The sequence below is a fragment of the Phoenix dactylifera genome, chromosome 12, assembly GCF_051530095.1.
Source record: "Phoenix dactylifera cultivar Ajwa chromosome 12, Ajwa_hap1_PhDact_Kaust_v1.1, whole genome shotgun sequence".
NCBI classification, from domain to species: Eukaryota; Viridiplantae; Streptophyta; class Magnoliopsida; order Arecales; family Arecaceae; genus Phoenix; species Phoenix dactylifera.
The window spans coordinates 11,223,445-11,241,013 of NC_143201.1; the positions used below are offsets into that span (position 1 = coordinate 11,223,445).

A 17,569-nucleotide genomic window follows, 5' to 3' on the forward strand; every position below is an offset into this window, starting at 1 on the left:
TAGGATACACAGATTCAGACTTTGCTGGTTGTAAACTTGACAGAAAAAGCACCAGCGGGTCATGTCAATTCTTAGGAGAAAATTTAATCTCATGGTTTAGCAAGAAACAAAACTCGGTTGCTTTGTCTACTGCTGAAGCTGAATATGTAGCTGCCGGAAGTTGTTGTGCTCAAATCATGTGGATTAAACAACAACTTGAAGACTATGGCATTAAACAAGACAAAATTTTCATTAATTGTGATAATACAAGTGCCATTAATCTCACTAAAAATTCAATTCAGCATTCAAGAACTAAACATATTGAGATAAGACATCACTTCATAAGAGATCATGTACTGAATGGTGATGTGTCACTTCAATTTGTTTGCACTGATGATCAATTAGCTGATATCTTTACAAAACCCTTAAGTGAAGAGAGATTTAGTGTGCTTAGGAGGGGATTAGGAGTGATTGATCCATCCTAGTGGTGTTCTCCTCTAGTCCATTGATTTTGATGATTAGGTTGTGTTGAATTTAGAGTCTCTCATCGATGATCATCAAATTAGATCATAACTTAGTAAGTGTCCCTTGTTTGGTACGAAAATAGCATAATTCTTAGGTGCGTGCCAGAGTTCGAATCGACTCGGATATGTTTCAGAGTCGGCTCATGAGGAGGAGTCGACTCGCACATAGACGGAAGTCGACTCGAGGTCGATGGCTCATGAGGGGGAGTCGACTCGCACATAGACGGGAGTCGACTCGAGACCGATGGAAGCATAAGGGGAGTCGACTCGCGCATATTTTGGAGTCGACTCGAGGTCGAGTCGACTCGAGACTTACAGGAGTCGACTCGAGGTCGAGTCGACTCGAGACTTACAGGAGTCGACTCGCGGTCGGGATCCGAGTTTTTAACCCTAATCCAAACGTTTAATCCAAACTTCTATTCACCGCCGCCACTGTTCACAAACCCTAGAGCCGTCTCCTACATCGTCTCCGACCGTCCTTAGGGTTTTTTCCGTCGACCTTCTTCCGTCCATTAGGGTTTTACCCCATTTCTAGGTCGACCATGCCTCGTAAAGCCGTTGTCCCAAGCCGGAAGAGGCCCCAACCCGCGAGCGGCACCGAGCGACGGTCCAAAGCTCGGAACGATCCCGTGAGGCCACAACCTCCGGCTCGTTCCCCGCCGAGGCTGGTTCCCTCGTGTCCGTGCGCCGGAAAGGCGGTCTCCACCGGGAGATACGTCAACTTCGACTATCTCTCCCGGGAGGGCTTCACCATAGGAGATAGGTTGAAGGCCCAATGTTTAGAGTTCTTTTGTTCCTTGGATCTCCCCACTTACCCCGGTCTAATTAGGGAGTTCTATGGAACAGTGCATAGGGGCAATGGTGGGATAGAGGGGACCGTAGCGGGTGTCCCACTATTTATTTCGGAGGATATCATTGCTCAAATCCTCCATCTTCCCCAAGTTGGGGTATTTCCTACACACCCAGAGGATAGGACTGAGGCCCTTACGGCCATTTTAGGGAGTCCACCCCAGTCCCCACTCGATGAGGTGTCCGCCAGCTTACTGTCAGTTGAGATGCGGCTCCTCTTGAATATCATCTCTAGGACCCTTTTTCCGAAGACCGGCCGCTTCGATTTTGTCTCTAAGAGGGACCTAGCCCTCATGTTCTACATTCTTCAGGACACCCCAATCAACTTCCCCAAGATGATATACAAGTACCTTTGTGAGCCACTAGACAGGCCTAGGCTCACCCTTCCCTATGGTATGCTATACACTCTTATCTTTAGGGAGTTCGGAATCCCCATTCCTGAGGGGGAACCCTCTCGCGGTCTGCGATGGACAGATCGCATGGGTGAGGGAACCCTGCATCGGATGGGTTTTCATAAGGTAGAGGGAACCTGGGTCAGGAAACCATCTACCTCAACACATACTACCAGACACTCCCCCAGTCCTGACCCTGATTCAGACATTCCCACCTTTCCCTCCACCTCAGCACCATCCACCTCTGCCGGACCCTCCACTGCTCCACCTACTCAGCCATTAGAGGTCCGGATATCACCTGAGCAGCTCCGGGAGTTGCGACAGGAGATCGTCAGGGACCTTCGGGACGATCTGCTGAGGGAGCTCCGAGGTCCAGCGACTACTCCCTCCACTGCCCCCTCTTCTGCATTGGTTCCTTCCCTATCAGCCGTGACCGAGATGACGGCCCATGTGCGGGAAGAAATCTACAATGTCAGAAGCCTGATACAAGCCCAGTTCTCCAACATGAGCGATGTCACAAGCAACACACGGAAGATGCGAGATGACATCCGACACGATATGGGCACTACTAGTCAGGGGGCCGAGCGCTTGGCGAATGTGCTGATCGCCAAGCTGAACACACTTCAGGAGACTCTGACCGAGCTCTCCACGACACACAGCAGGGCCACCTCGGCCATTATCACCCAGCTAGGGAATGTCACGAACGGGGTCAGTCTCCTCATGGAGCAAAACAGACTGAGCAGAGGAGCCATGATAAGTGCTAAATAATGTACAAATTAATATCTTATTCATAGCACTTATCATTATTTTAATTCACATATTTTATAAATTTAACTAAAGAAAACGTGTTCCCCTTCATCATTGCATTATTAAAAATAATTCGATTTTGCTTGATTTTATTGGTCCATCTAATGTATGCAGGTCGAATCAAATTCATCTGGGATGACCCCTGAACCCAAATAGCATGCACCCCATGAATTGGATCTTTTCAACCAATTAGAGTCGAGCCCAATTTTCTTTTCCAACATTGAGCTCATCCCGAACAAATTCCTTTCACGAATCTCCGTGCATCTCGTTCATGAGCCATATCCTCCCGAATCATCTGTGATGAATCCCAGCCTTCATCCCGTTAATCTATATCCCAAAGCCGGATCCCATGTGATCTCCACGTCCAAATACAACCCGGATAAACTCCAATCCTCTGCATCCGCCACGGAAGAACAGAGATCCCAACTACCCAACCGTTCCCTTTCTTCACGGACAGCTCCCACGCTCATCCCGAGTTCCTTCCTCCCAACTTCCAGATCATTCCATCATACAACCGAGTCCAAGCTCCCTCCCGTAAGATAAGCATTAGATCCCAACGAGGATGAGCCTTCCGAACTTGATATTCTCTTCCGAATCACAAGTCAATCTCCTTTCTGTTTGGAATCGGTTGCTACCCGCACGTTGATTCTCCCACTTTCAGCATCCCAGATCAAACCCCTGTTCCAAATCCCAGCTGAATCTAGCCTTCATCGCCCATGGATAAAGCCAGGCTTCGGCTCATCTCACGCGTGTCCTCCCTCCCGTCCGTGATTCAAGGATCAGCTCCCGGTTCCCCTGTTCCGAGCTCATCTTTCTCTCACATCCATTTCCTCCCAAACAATCTTCCTTCTCTCGCGTTTGTTTTTTTTTCAAACTCCTTTCATCCAAGCGTTCCCAGCTCCCCTGTTTCAATCTTATCCTTCCCAGCTTCAGCCCTTAATCCTTTCCGCAAAACAAGCATTCAACGAGATCTTCTCCACGAACTGAAACCAACCTCCCGTGTGCGTCCAAGATCCTCTGTTCTCAGCCGTATCCCTCTACCAAACTCAGGATTCGATCTTACCTCCCAGCTCATGGATTCGTCTCCTCTTCCGGCTTGATCCGAAGCTCCACCATCCGAGATCCCAACACCAAACTCCCAGCCGAGATTTTCTCAGCTCCCCTCGCGCCTATGTCTCACGAACAAAACAAGTCCCAGCGACCAAACCAACTGTATCTCCTCCATCTTCACGGGATGAACTCAAACGTCGCGTTCACAGTTCCACATCCCCTGTTTTAGTTTCAAAACAAAACAGGCCGAATCCATTCCTTCCCTGTTTCACACGTCTTCATCTCCAAGGCTTCCGGAACATCTCCTCCCGAGTATCCCGTTCATGATCCCCTCCACAGATAAACGTTCCAACTCCCCTTCTTCGGAACAGAGGATCATCCTTATCCTCTTCCGAATCAGGCCGAACTTCATCCCATTCCGCACTCCATCTCCCCATTCTTCCGGATTTCTCTCACCCGAACCCCCCTGCTTCACATCCGCAGCAGCTCTACAACAACCATTCCGAGCTTCTGGAAGCCAGCAACCATCCGAGATCCTCTCCAAAGCCTCCTCCATCGACAACGGATCAGCTCACGTCTTCATCCTTATCGGAACAACTAGAGAGGAAGAGAGAGAGGGGATGCTGAAGCTATAAAAGGAGGGGAGTTCTCTTCTCTTGGAATTATTCCTCCTCTTCCCCCACCGGGGGAGGGAGGCTTCTCCCATCATTCCTAGCTCTGGGAGGCAAGTCCCACGGGAGAAGAAGAAATAAAAAATAGAGGGAGAGAGAAACATTTTGGATATTTTGGGAATAACTTCCCATGTATACAAAAAAATAAGAATGTAGTGCTGAGGGAGGAAGAAAGGAAGCTGATCATGATGCAAATGGGAGCCTGCTGCTGTGCTGCTGCTGCCGCCCACAACTTCATGGAAGGCTGATCTTTTCTAGGGCCGGATGCAGCCCTAACAAAGGGATAAGGGTTTTATATTTGATTTTATATTCTTGGGGTTGTATGAACTTATTGTTTTTAATGGATATATTCTTGTGAATCATATTTAATTTCTGTGATTTTAAGTATGATGTTCGTACAACTGTTCTTCATGATCACTAGGTAAATATAAGATAGTCCATGCTTAGGGAAGATGCGATGTGCTACCACCTTAGATTAGGGTAGACATTTCATGCCAACCGAAGATGGATTATACCCAAATTACTTTTGTGAATTTTTATTTAAATGCTTATTAGGCTTGTAGCCAATTTGCATGTTTATCCAAGAATAAATTAAAATATAAATAACCCTTGTTCCGATGATAGTGGTGAATTCCTTGCCCTAGGTTCTCCTAAACTGATATCCCTTTAATTACATTTTCTTTTATTGAATTGTTTAGTTTAATAGTCTTCACAAATTCATCATTTTAAATATTTTTATTTTAAGAAAAATAACTATACCCCAATCCCTGTGGATCGATACCCGTAATCACTATCCTACCAAATACGTGCTATTGCGTGGTCTTTAAAGTTGACTATCAAGCCACATCCTCGAGGAAGCCCTAGCTTACTTTGTTTACTTTGACATGTATTTACTGCTTTACTTATTGTATTCACAAATGTACTTACATATACATCAATACAATGAGTAGACAAATTTCTTCAAAATTGTGCAAATTGATCTCCGCTTGCTTGTGTGTTCTGCTTACCTCCTTTTTGATACGATGACAAAAAGGGGGAGAAATATTTAATAGATATGTAAAAGAAATCAAAATAAAAATCAAAAAAAAAACTTTTAAAACAAACAATAATTTGTTCTTAGTGGATTTGATACCTCGAGGCTCATTATCTCTCTGTTGGGGCTCCTAATGGAGTAATCTCCAGAATCTATTCAAGGGATATTCGGAGATTAGTTGAATCCTACTCAAGAACAAATTGACAGATTTTCCCTCTAAAAACCAAAAATTTCAGTTCAAAAGCTTCAATGCACTAAAAGAAAATTCAGAGAATCAAAACAAAGTTGAATGCATATGTTGAGGGGGAGAATCTGAATTTTTAAGAAAGCAAAATCATTAAATATATATAAGCCAAACAATTGATTGCAAGACATGAAGGCTTATATAATTCCAAATGAAAGGGGGAGCTTTAACTCCAAAATTTATTGTTTCACACCTTTCAAGTTTGGATAAATTAAATAACCAGACATTTGAATTTATTTCGAAATTGTATTATAAATTTCTTTGTTTGTTGAGCAATTCACTTTACATATACTCAATGTTTTGTCATCATCAAAAAGGGGGAGATTGTGGAGTGATTGATTGTAACCCTATTTGATTTTGATGAGCTCAAAGCATTTGAGTATATCTTATGTTTACTAATGAATTCAATCTAGTGTTTCAGTAAAAATCTTGGAAATTTATGGTTAAGTGTCTCTAGATATGGTTCAAGATATTTTGGATAAGTTAAGAAGTCAATTTGAACCAAAGTTTGAGACTCGAGTCGACTCCTGGATATTACGAGTCGACTCCAAGCGTATCAGAAGCATTGGCACAGGCTCGAGTCGACTCCGGAACATTACGAGTCGACTCCGACTAAGAACAGACAGATAAACAGAAAGATACAACTCAAAACCTGTCAGCGAGTCGACTCCTAAAAAGCGCGAGTCGACTCCGATGCTTGCCGAGTCGACTCCAGGGTAGTACGAGTCGACTCCAGGGGGTTACAGACAGAAAGACAGAGAAGGTATTTTGGACCCTGAGAGCCGAGTCGACTCCTGAGGAACGCGAGTCGACTCCGATGGTTGGCAGGTCGACTCCAAAGAAAGCGAGAGTCGACTCTCAGTGTAATACAAGGCAAAAGTCAGAGAGCAACTTTCGGACACTGAGAGCCGAGTCGACTCCCGCAAAGGCCGAGTCGACTCCGAGACAGCGCTAGCCCAAAAAGACAGAAGACAGTATTTTTGTCTCTGAGAGGCGAGTCGACTCCAAGACAGTTCGAGTCGACTCCAAGGCAGCGCTACCCCAAAAAAGACAGAAGACTGCTTTTCGGATACTGAGAGCCGAGTCGACTCCAGAACAGTCCGAGTCGACTCCAAGACTGCACGAGCCAAAAGACAGAAGATCGGGAGTTCGGGCTCTAAGCGCCGAGTCGACTCCCAGAATTCACGAGTCGACTCGAGTGAGCCAAGTTGAAGAATACATCTATGGATTCCTTGGGATGAGCCGACTCCAAAAGTGGCAGGTCAGCTCCAGACTTTGGGGAGTCGACTCCAGGATAAGTCGAGTGGACTCCCAATCGAGAAGACCACTTTAATTCAAATCCGGAACAGTTGCCGAGCCGACTCTAAAAAAGCATGAGTCGACTCCTGCTACAGCCGAGTCGACTCCAGATCGCGCGAGTCGACTCCGATCCCAACGGACACATTGTCAGGATGTGCAGAACGGCTAGAAAAGTGTGTCTAACGGCTAGTTTCCGTAGGGAATGGCTTAAATAGCCACAGAGGATTGTAGCAAGGCAGAAAAGTGAGACTCCATTCAAAGCTAAAGAAAATTCCACCAACCAAGAGCTCTCCAGAGTGATTACACGAAAAAGAAGGAAAAAGTGCATTGAAGTCGACTCTCCAACTCTCTTCCTCACATTCAAAGCTCTCCTCCTGACAGCAAGTCTACATCAAATTCAAGAGGAGTCAAAGAGTTTGAAAAGCCCCTTCCTTCATCTCCAAAAATAGTTTGAGGGCTTCTTACTCTTCCTTGCTTAAATTGTTAAATACGCTTTTGAGAAGCTTTCTTTTTCTGGTTGTTTCAAACTACTTGTTTCTTACTTGATTCAATCAGGGGATTGAATCAAGGGTGTATAGCTTTGTTGGTGAGCCTAGGTTGAAACCAACGTGTAAGGGTTCGATTGTGATTCCGGAAAAACAATCGGGTGGTTCTAGTCGGTGAGCCTGTGAAACCGACCGAGTTCGTTGTGACCTCGTAAAACAACAAGTTGGGTTGTGAGCTTGTAAAACAACCGGCTGTAATCCGAGGGGTTATAGTGAATTCCCAAGTGAGGCTTGGGGAGTGGACGTAGGAGCAAGGGTTAGCTCCGAACCACTATAAAATCTTTGTGTTTGTGATTGCCTTGTTGTTTGCACTTTCATTTCATTCACTGCACACAGCATCTAATTAATCAACTTGCTAAAAGTATTAATTAGTTATTCACAAACATTTTAATTGTAATAATTATTTTAAAAACCCAATTCACCCCCCCTCTTGGGTTGTCTATCTGGGCAATACTCCTACTTCAGTGCTACAGTGCTCGAGTCGACTCCTACTTCAGTGCTACAGTGCTCGAGTCGACTCCTACTTCAGCGCTACAGTGCGGAGTCGACTCCCAGCTACAGTGCCGACAGACTACTATTCACAAGTGACTCCTGTTTCAGCCGAGTCGACTCCTACTTCAGCCGAGTCGACTCCAGCATGCTGGGAGGCATAACGGCTAGTTTTTTCTTGATTCCAACGGCTCTATTTTTGTCTCTAACGGCTAGATTTTTGTTTCCACTCCCTCTAAAGCTATAAAATCAAGAGGAGAGCTAGGGAAGAAGGGATGGAAGTGGGAGAGAACATTTAGGGAAGAGATTTCAAAGAGATTACAAGGAAAATCTCCCAAAAGCACAAAAGGACCATTCAAAGTAAAAGAGAGAGAAGAAGAACATCCAAGTGAATCCCAAAGCTTCCTCTCCGACTGTGTGCTGCCTCGATGATCATCTACTTCGTACAAAATCAGAAGAGGGTCAAGTAAAGAAGATGCCGAGTTACTTCATCTACAAATTTGTTTGAGGGCTTCTTCTCTTTACTTTACTTGTTTATATTTACTATATTTGCTTGTTTGAGAAGCTTGTACTTGATTTAAACTCTTGTTCTAATATCTTGTAACTTGATTCAGGATTGAATCAAGGGGTTAAGGTTTGTTGGTGAGCCAAAGGAAAAACCAACGTTGTAAGGTTGTGGTTGGTGAGCCTTTGGAAAAACCAACTGGGTTGATTGTGAACCCGGAAAACAATCGTTGTAAGGTTGTGGTTGGTGAGCCTTTGAGAAAACCAACTGGGTTTGATTGTGAATCCGGAAAAACAAGCAGTTGGTTCTAGTCGGTGAGCCTGTGAAAACCGACCGAGTTCGTTGTGATCTCGCAAAACAACAAGTTGGGTTGTGAGCTTGTAAAACAACCGGCTGTAATCTGAGGGATTATAGTAAAATTCTCAAGAGGTCTTGGGGAGTGGATGTAGGTGCTGGGGTGCACCGAACCACTATACATCTTTGTGTTTGTGATACCTTATCTCGTGTATTTCATGCCTTACATTCGTACTTGATTATGTAATATCTCTAGCTTTGTTTTCTATAGAATTATAAGTGATTGTTTAGAATTTGCTTAGCTTTCTCTCCATTCTTATCATACACATAGATTAAAATTGATCATACAACTATAAGTTAATTTTAGATCAATTGCACCCTAAAGCCATAGTATAATTGCTTTAGCTTAATTTTCCACTACTTTACTTGTAATTGCCTAGAGCTTAAGTAAATAACATCTTATCATTCCGCTGCATTCAATTCAAAGTAAAAATTAGGGAACATAATTTTTAGAAAATCCAATTCACCCCCCCCCCTCTTGGGTTGTCACCTTGGGCAACACCCCCTTTTGCAACTGTTCTACTAGCTATCTTGTTATTTTGCTTGGATGTGCCTTCCCCCTTTTTGGGTACTTCTTTCTTAGAGGGTTTGTCCTTCTTAGGACCTTTGTAGGTTCTAGCATTATGCCTCCACTGTAGGTAATTGCTGCATCTAAGACAGCTCCACTTTTTTTGATCTTGTGAGGGTTCTGCACTTCATCCTCCTCCCTTCTCATCTTCTTGGGTATGCTAGGAGATCTTCTAAGTGATGGTATAGCTAATCTCAAATTGAGAGGGCTTCTAGGATGGTATTCGAGGTTCAAGCTTGATAACTAGCTCATAGGCTCTCATGAACATATCCTTGGAGTAGCAATGGTCCACAAAATCCTCGGCCTCTTTCTTGGAGAACATGATTGCTACTGTTGCATTAGCTCCATGGTATACCAGTAGGGTCAAACTTCCTACACCCACATGCTGATCCACCTCAAAAATACCGACTTCACCCAAATAAGACAGGGGCTGCTCTCATATGAACAATTGCAACCTTGCTACAAATGTGCTTGTTAAGATAGGGATCACTTTCACATGAACAATTACAACCTATACCATACAAGGGCCTCTATTAAGAAAGGGACCACTTTCACATAGACAAGTATAATTCACATCATACAAGAAATTCTATTGAGATAAAGACCACTTTCAATCCATGTTATACAATCCAAGCACTTGCCTCACATAAAAAACTACAACCCATGTCATATAATCTAGGAACTTCTCTTATATTCAAGAATTATAATACGTGGCAAATTATGACATGCCTATGGTATGTAGCCCCTATTTAGCCTATACAATTCAGGCACTTTGGTCTTGATCTGAATGTCTCTGAGATAGTTTGCAGATATTATATTGGGACAAAAGGTGGATCATGTAGTGTGCGGGTCCCAACAGACAAAGCTTCTTAGAAGGTAGACAACCTATAGATTCTTAGAAGACCACTATTAGGGTGTCAATAGTTTAAGAATTCACCTTCTGTTAGGACAGTCTGCATCAACTACAAATTTTCTCAAGATCCAGAAGGTGGATTCCTAAATTGTATAGCATTCGATGGTGCTCGCGAAGAGTAGTTGATTAAGACTTTGGTTGCCTTAGAATGGCAGACGATTTCAAAGGGAGGAGAAAGCTCAGCTAGGAGCTCAAGGGACTTAGCGGATTCTCCCAAAAAAGCTTCGTCCCAAGGGGTAACTCCTCCAATAGAAACGAAGGCAATTCTGTCATTTCAATGTGTTCATTAACGGTCAGATGGTTGTTGCACATTGCAATGAAAATGGAGTTTTGGTGACTAATTAAATTTTTTTAAAATTTTGGAGTCTAAGTGTAACTAGCTCAAACTTGAAAGGTGTCTCCATAATTTTTCCTAAATGAAATCAGTGCATAAAGGTCACCTATGTCGCATGGGCAGGTGGCAGTTCTCTTGTATTAAACATGTCTGTGTCCTGAACTAAAGGCATCACTAATACACATGGAATTATATCACTAAAGTGATGGAAGCTTTTTGCTGCTCAGGTTTGAAATAACCAACTGCTAAGTTGCATGCATTGATGGAGTTGGGGGCCATTTATTTCTCATATTTGACACACCAAAGTCATAAATAAGCATGAGAAATTGAATCATATCCGCCTGCTGTGGTTGGACCGCGCCAGCTCACCTGCTGCTATCAGAAGTACCCAGTGATGAAGCCAATGGCAGACCTAAAAAAAATGTGAACCAAATAAATCATGAAGTATGTTGCGTACCTAGCATATCCAATTATTGGCTGCGGTTAAATTAACTGAAACAGGACACAATCCTCATAATATTTACAAGTTCTACTCTGCTGACATGTCAGACTATGACTTGCTCTCGTAGTGGAGCCCTCAGGCCATGTCAATTCTAAGTTGAACTATGAAAAGAAAAAAAAATACCTTGCATCTGTTTTACGAATCAGGCTAATCCTCCCTTAACACATGGCATATCATTTTTTTTTTCTTTTTTCTTTTATTTTGAGATTAAGTGAGGCTAATTACTTCTCATATTTTTTATTTTATATTCATCTATTTAAGGAAGCTGACTCCAACCGAAATCAAATCCCCGCCGTTATATTACCCGAGCCAATACTGGGTGTTCATGAAAATTTACTAAGTGATGTCATTGGATCCCTAGAATTACGCATATCCGCCATCCATTGCATGAAAGCATGAAAGTGGGACCCAACTTCTCACTCAATCACCTCCAAACACGACACCACCTTAAAAAAAAAAGTTTTCCACACTTTGAAATACCCCTCCATTATTATATATGTTAATTATGAATGAAATACAAAACTAACGGCCAAAACTAGAGAACGGCGTGGATAATTTCAGGCAAACCGGCGAATCTATCCATAACAAAACATTTCCCAACCTCTGGCTTATATACTTAATAATTCTATATATTTCTCAAAAAAAAAAAAAAAAATCCCTCTCGTTCAACTAAAAAGACAACCCCTTTAAATGCTAGCATCCTCCCCTCTGATATCAGCATCACTTTTAACCCAAATTCTTTCTGTGGTGTTTGTGTTGAGGTCTATGAGGAGATAGATGGGGCTCAAGTCGCTCAGCCTCCAGATGATCCCGTGGTGCTTCCACGTGGTGGGGGCCACATGCCGGCCGGCGCTCGACCGCGGAGAAGATGACGACGACGGCGACCTCCCCCACAACACCAAACCCTCCTCCTCGCCGGCGAGCCCCGTCCGGGTCATCGGCTCGGACGGCCGGGTCCGCATCTACGACCGGCCGGTGGGCGCCGCCGAGGTGATGAAGGACAACCCCCGTCACCTCGTCTGCCGCTCCGACTCCTTCTTCATCGGTCAGCGTGTCCCCCCTCTCGCCGCCGGCGACCAGCTCCAGCCCGGCCACAGCTACTTCCTCCTCCCCTCCCACTTCTTCCACTCCGTTCTCTCTTTCGTCACCCTCGCTGCCTCCTTCGCGGACAGTACCAAGAAGCCACCGCTCCTCCGGCCGTTCGACATCCACAAGACGCCGGCCGGGGCTCTTCAGATAAGAGTTTCGGATGAGTTCTTGGATCGGCTGAGGGCGGAGGAGGAGGAGATGGAGGAGATGGAGAGGAGGGGGAGGAGGGTCTGCACCACGGAGGCGCTGGAGAAGGATTACAGGCAGCTGGTGAGGAGTAGGTCGTGGAAGCCGAAGCTGGAGACGATAAGGGAGTCGGAGAGGAAGAGGAGGAGCGGGGGTTTAGCTTTTGGTGGGATCCGGAGGAGGAAGAAGAGAAGCCACAAGGCCTCCCACAGCGAAGAGGAGAAATCAGCTGGCTTGTAAAAAAATCAACAGAAAATGTGGTGCCTTGCCTCTGAATTAATTAATTTTAGCTACCAGGCCTTCTTCCTTTTCTCTTTCCCCCATGTTTTATATAAATCCGACAGTTCTCAGTTTCATTAGATTGTAAGTTCCGGATGTAGCTAACTGATGATAACTCACAGTGATATATATGTGAAAAGATGGCTCATTGAGGCTTTCTCCCTTTCTTGTTCTAAGTCTTGGTGTTTGACAAGCAAGCTCTCTACTAGATCGGCCACCATTAACATTTACTTCTTCACAACTTATATTGTATATATTATTGTGCTTGAAGTGGAACACAAGCTTGTATATATGGCTAGCTTCGTATCCTTTCATCTTGCAACGGGAGAAGAGAAGATAGCTATCCCTTCTTGATTTGGACTTGTTGGAGAGGCCGCCCAGGGAGAGAAGGGGAGCTAGAAAGCTCCATTTCACCATCTGTTTTCTTCTCTCTCTCTCTCTTTCTTTCTTTCTTTTTATTTATTTATTTTTTTTTGGTGGAAAGCTCCGGTGGTTTTTTGACTATGGTCAAAGCTCGTGGGATTGGTTGGTGAGAGCGAGGTTGGTGTGTCAGCTGGCAGCAGAGTGAGTCTGTGTACGTACCAGTAAGGGTTGGGCTGGCATTGGTCGCAGTTGAAGGCTGCCATTCTCCCCCACTCCATCTCATCTCATTCCCCTATGCACGTCTCTCTCTCCTCTGGTGTCGTGGCCTGGCTTCAAAAGATGACAAAATAGAGGTCAAGAATTCCAGTGAGAAGCAGAAAGTCCCACAAGCCTCCTCATCACGTCAGGGCTCGCACGAGCGGAGGCCGACCGACGAGCCCCGCGTCCGACCCTTCCACGCTTTTAGATTGGCCTTGGCGTTTTACTTCGCCACCCCCACACGTGCGTGGGACCCACACGCACGGGCGGTCGCTGGAGCACGCGCACGCGGCCGACACCCGGCACCCGTGCTCGCGATGGGAGTACGTGGGGTTGGTTTGAGTAAAAGGCCTCTCCGCGATGTTCGGTCTTCTCTTCTAGAACCAAAATGTACGCAAAATCCTGGCTTGGGTATGCGACAATTGCGGCACGCCTTCCCTTATATCAATGAGTGTAGTCTATTTTAGCGGAGACAATTAATCAATGATCAAATGGCCTATGATTGTACTCCAGTTTTTTCTTCAATCACATATACCTAACGTGGGAATATACACAAGTAGGGATAGAAACCAGGCTAGGGTCGACAATGGGCCAGGTTGGCTCCATTCAACCAAAGCTTGCAAAACTTGGGGCTTGATGTCGACCAATTCACTTCAGGCACCGGGTAACCTGATCAAAAGTGATTATAGAATATGAGGCATTGGTCCAAGTTGGCCTGGTTGTAAAGTGATTAGGTGACATTGTTTAGGACTTGTTTAGATATTTCTTTTGAATCATTTATGATTGGAAACATGATTTCTAGTATTATAGAATATGAGGCTTGGTGCAGCCCATATCAACCAGACATCTCCCACTCCGTTCCTATATGATAGAAAAAAGATTTGGTGAGACCATTTTCCTTTCTATAAAATTCGGGCTGATCCATTCTGAAGAAATACTTGTGAGTTTTGTGATATAGGTTTGACTTTGCCTGCATTTCTCTAAATTTTATTAACTTGCACCAGATTACTTAAACAGGCCTTAGATGGTTGGCCCAATCTACGAATTCAATAGGAAATATAGCTAATCATGCTGGATTACCTAAATAGACCCTTCGTGGAATGTTTTCCTACTATTAAAAAATAAAGTAATGAACTAATAGACTCACTGCCCTAACTTTCCTAGTTCACTATGGTTAGGAAACTAAATCGTAGTCTACCGTAATGTAAAGTAATACTTTGAATTTTCATTTAATTACTTATGGGCTGGGCCCTGACCTGGCCCAAATATGGTAACCTTCAACCAGCCCGACTTGAGTAGCGAAGCACGTTAGTATCCAACCATTCTCAATAATTAATCCTTCGTAAGATCAGATAAATGCACGAACATGTGTAGATGCTAGCTAGCATCTACACGGACAAATGCACCTAGGATGTACGTTTGCTAACCCTTGATCCAGTGCTTGCCGTACAAGAGTGATGCTGCATGGAAAGATGCCTGCATCTAGAGGACGAGGGCCAACTTGCGTTTCCATCTTCGCTTCTTATTTAAGAATTTTCTTTTGCCATTTCTTTAATTTGACAAATACATTTCTACTTTTAGGACTAGTCCTTCTCTTTTTCTCTTCTCCTCTCCAAATAAACTAAAAGGTATATTTATTGAAGTCTTTTTTTTTTTTTGTTTCTCTTGGTAGCAAAAGGTTTGTTATTTCAGTATTTGTGAACAACAAATTGACAACTCAGCCAATCGATCATTTTAACTTCTTTGTGGATGTTAAGTGATGTGGGCCCTTCAAGATAGTCTTAAGTAGAGGGGTGGCAAGAGTATAGCTGCAAAAATCGTCGAAGATCCAAACATGAAGTAACCCTCCACCCAAAGCTTCGCGGCTCCCAACAATAGCACAGCGTATCCAAGGTGACCTTCCCATGCCCCCGACTAATTCAAAGTGACGGACGGTGACACGGGCAAGAGAGAAATCTCCAACAATAGTCAGGTAGCCAGCCATTCGTTGAAAATGACGAACTTCTCATTAAGAAATCCTAGTTTGGGTGAGGACTTAGGAGTAGTTTGGGCCGTGAGGACTTAGGGAGCTTATGAGTATGGTACAAGGAGTGTTGAGATGTGGCCTAAAGGATAATAGTCCAAGTTTTTGCCCCGGTTGGCTCGGACCAAGCATCGTTTGATCGAATAGAGAATAGGTAAAAACTTTGCTAAATCGAATTTGATCTTTTTATTAAGATCCCCAGTGATCCGAATGCTGTTGGGGCATTTGGTAACCCCAATAGGATCACCACGGTGATCCGAATACTGGGGTGATTTGATCCTCAGTGATCTAAGATCAATGTGTTTGGTAGGCCATGATTCAGTGATTAAAAATTTCTGGATATCCATAAGTAACTTGTTTGGTATGGTATGGGGATCCAAGATTACTGACCACATAATACCACAAATACCTTTGATATATCTTAGATAGATTTTTTTATGTATTTTTAATTCTCATGAATTAAAAATGTAAGTCAATATACTAATTCTTATAATAACCCCATAATTTTGTCACATATTCTACTTTTAGTAGCCCTTATCATATATTTATTAATCATATAAAATATATTATAATAAAATATTAATATATTTATCAATATATTAATTATTAATATATTCTAAAAAATATATTTATTACTCCTATAAATTATTAATCTTATAAAAATATGTTATTTTTCATTATAGAATTGATATTTTTATTTATACTTATAACAAATTTTTTTAATACTAATAATTATTTTGATTAAAAAAATAAGGTAAATAGAAGTAATATAGTAATATATTAAATATTTTCATTATATAAATATAAAAAATAATAATATATTTCTACCAGAATTTAAAATTATCCTTCAATAATAATGGGATAATAATATGATTAGTAATATATTATAATATAATATATATCAGTAATATAATATATAATATCAACATAATATATATATATACATAATATATTGATGGTATATTGATATATCAATTTTTCTGCTAACTTGAAGGGTATTTTTGTCTTTAACTTTCAACCCAAGATCACTGCCCTATGGTGATCTTAGATTTCCGACCTCAAGGACGGGTATCCCATCACCGAGTTAGGGGATGATTTGAGAAGTGGAGGTGATCGAAGATCACCGCCATATAGGATTACCGTGGTGCAACCAAACGCGGTGATTTCATCACCTCCATCCACATCACCCTTGATCATAGGACGATCACCCCATACCAAACGCCCCCTATGAGTATCATACAACGAGTGTTGAGATGTGGCCAAAAGGATAATAGTCCAAGTTTTTGCCCTGGTTGGCTCGGACCAAGTATCGTTTGATCGAATATAGAATAGGTAAAAACTTTGCTAAATCGAACTTGATCTTTTTATTAAGTAGGTCAAAAATCCAAACCCAAACCAAATCATTTTATTAACAAGTAATTTAACCTAATAACTTAATCTTTATCTTTTATCTTAGTTTTAATCTATCTTTTATCCTAGGAGTAGGTTTAACTTAGCTTTTCTACCGTAGCCCAATGCTACACCCTTGTTGTAGCCCAAAGCTACACTCTTATCATAACCCCATACTATACCCCTATAATAGCCCAACACTATACCTTTTTACCATTATCTAATGCAACCACCTTATCTACTTTTAAACGATGATGTAATGGTGGTTGAAGTTCTTAAAGGTCAAGGCATTTAGACTAGTGTTTACTCTCTATCCCCTTTTGAACTCTATCATCACCTATTCAATTGATTAGATATTGATGGCACGTCCACACATACTAACCTTGTTGCTGTGAAAGACTTGGCACCTTTCTCTACTAACCAACTGAGTTTCCTAGGATCTCAAGTTTTTGGATACTTGTTCGGATGGGATGGAGATAATGCCAAAAATGTCTCTGTGAAGAAAAGTTAATATAAGAAAATAGTTAATTAGTGATAAACTATTTTGCTACAAATGATAATTTGTCGCTAATAAGTACCATAAGATAATGAAATAAAATATCTATCATGAAATATCATTGAAGTAGCATTTTTAGCAACAAACTTATATTTCAATGCTAATTTTGTCACCAAATTTGTTTCACCAAATACTTCCACAACGGCTTTTTTGTGGCAATTTTATTGGCAAAAATTTATAATATTTTTGCAAAAGAAAATTGTTATCTTGAATAACATGACTTTTAGTGATAATATTTTTTTGCCATGAATTAATTATTAATTTTGACAATGTTATTAGAATTGTTCCCAAATATATACTTGTGAATACAAAAAGAATAAAAAAATAATAGCAATTTTTTGTGACAATTAATTTCATCACAAATATTT

The 17,569-nt window shown here is 42.4% G+C and overlaps 1 protein-coding gene across 1 annotated transcript; it reads left to right on the forward strand.

Moving 5' to 3' along the window:
* Positions 1-11,665: 11,665 nt before the first annotated feature.
* On the forward strand, positions 11,666-12,777 carry LOC103699708 (uncharacterized). Its single transcript, XM_008781711.6, has one exon. It carries the CDS (start codon positions 11,836-11,838, stop codon positions 12,571-12,573), a length of 738 nt encoding a protein of 245 aa, XP_008779933.1. The 5' UTR covers positions 11,666-11,835; the 3' UTR covers positions 12,574-12,777.
* The last annotated feature ends 4,792 nt before the right edge of the window (positions 12,778-17,569 follow it).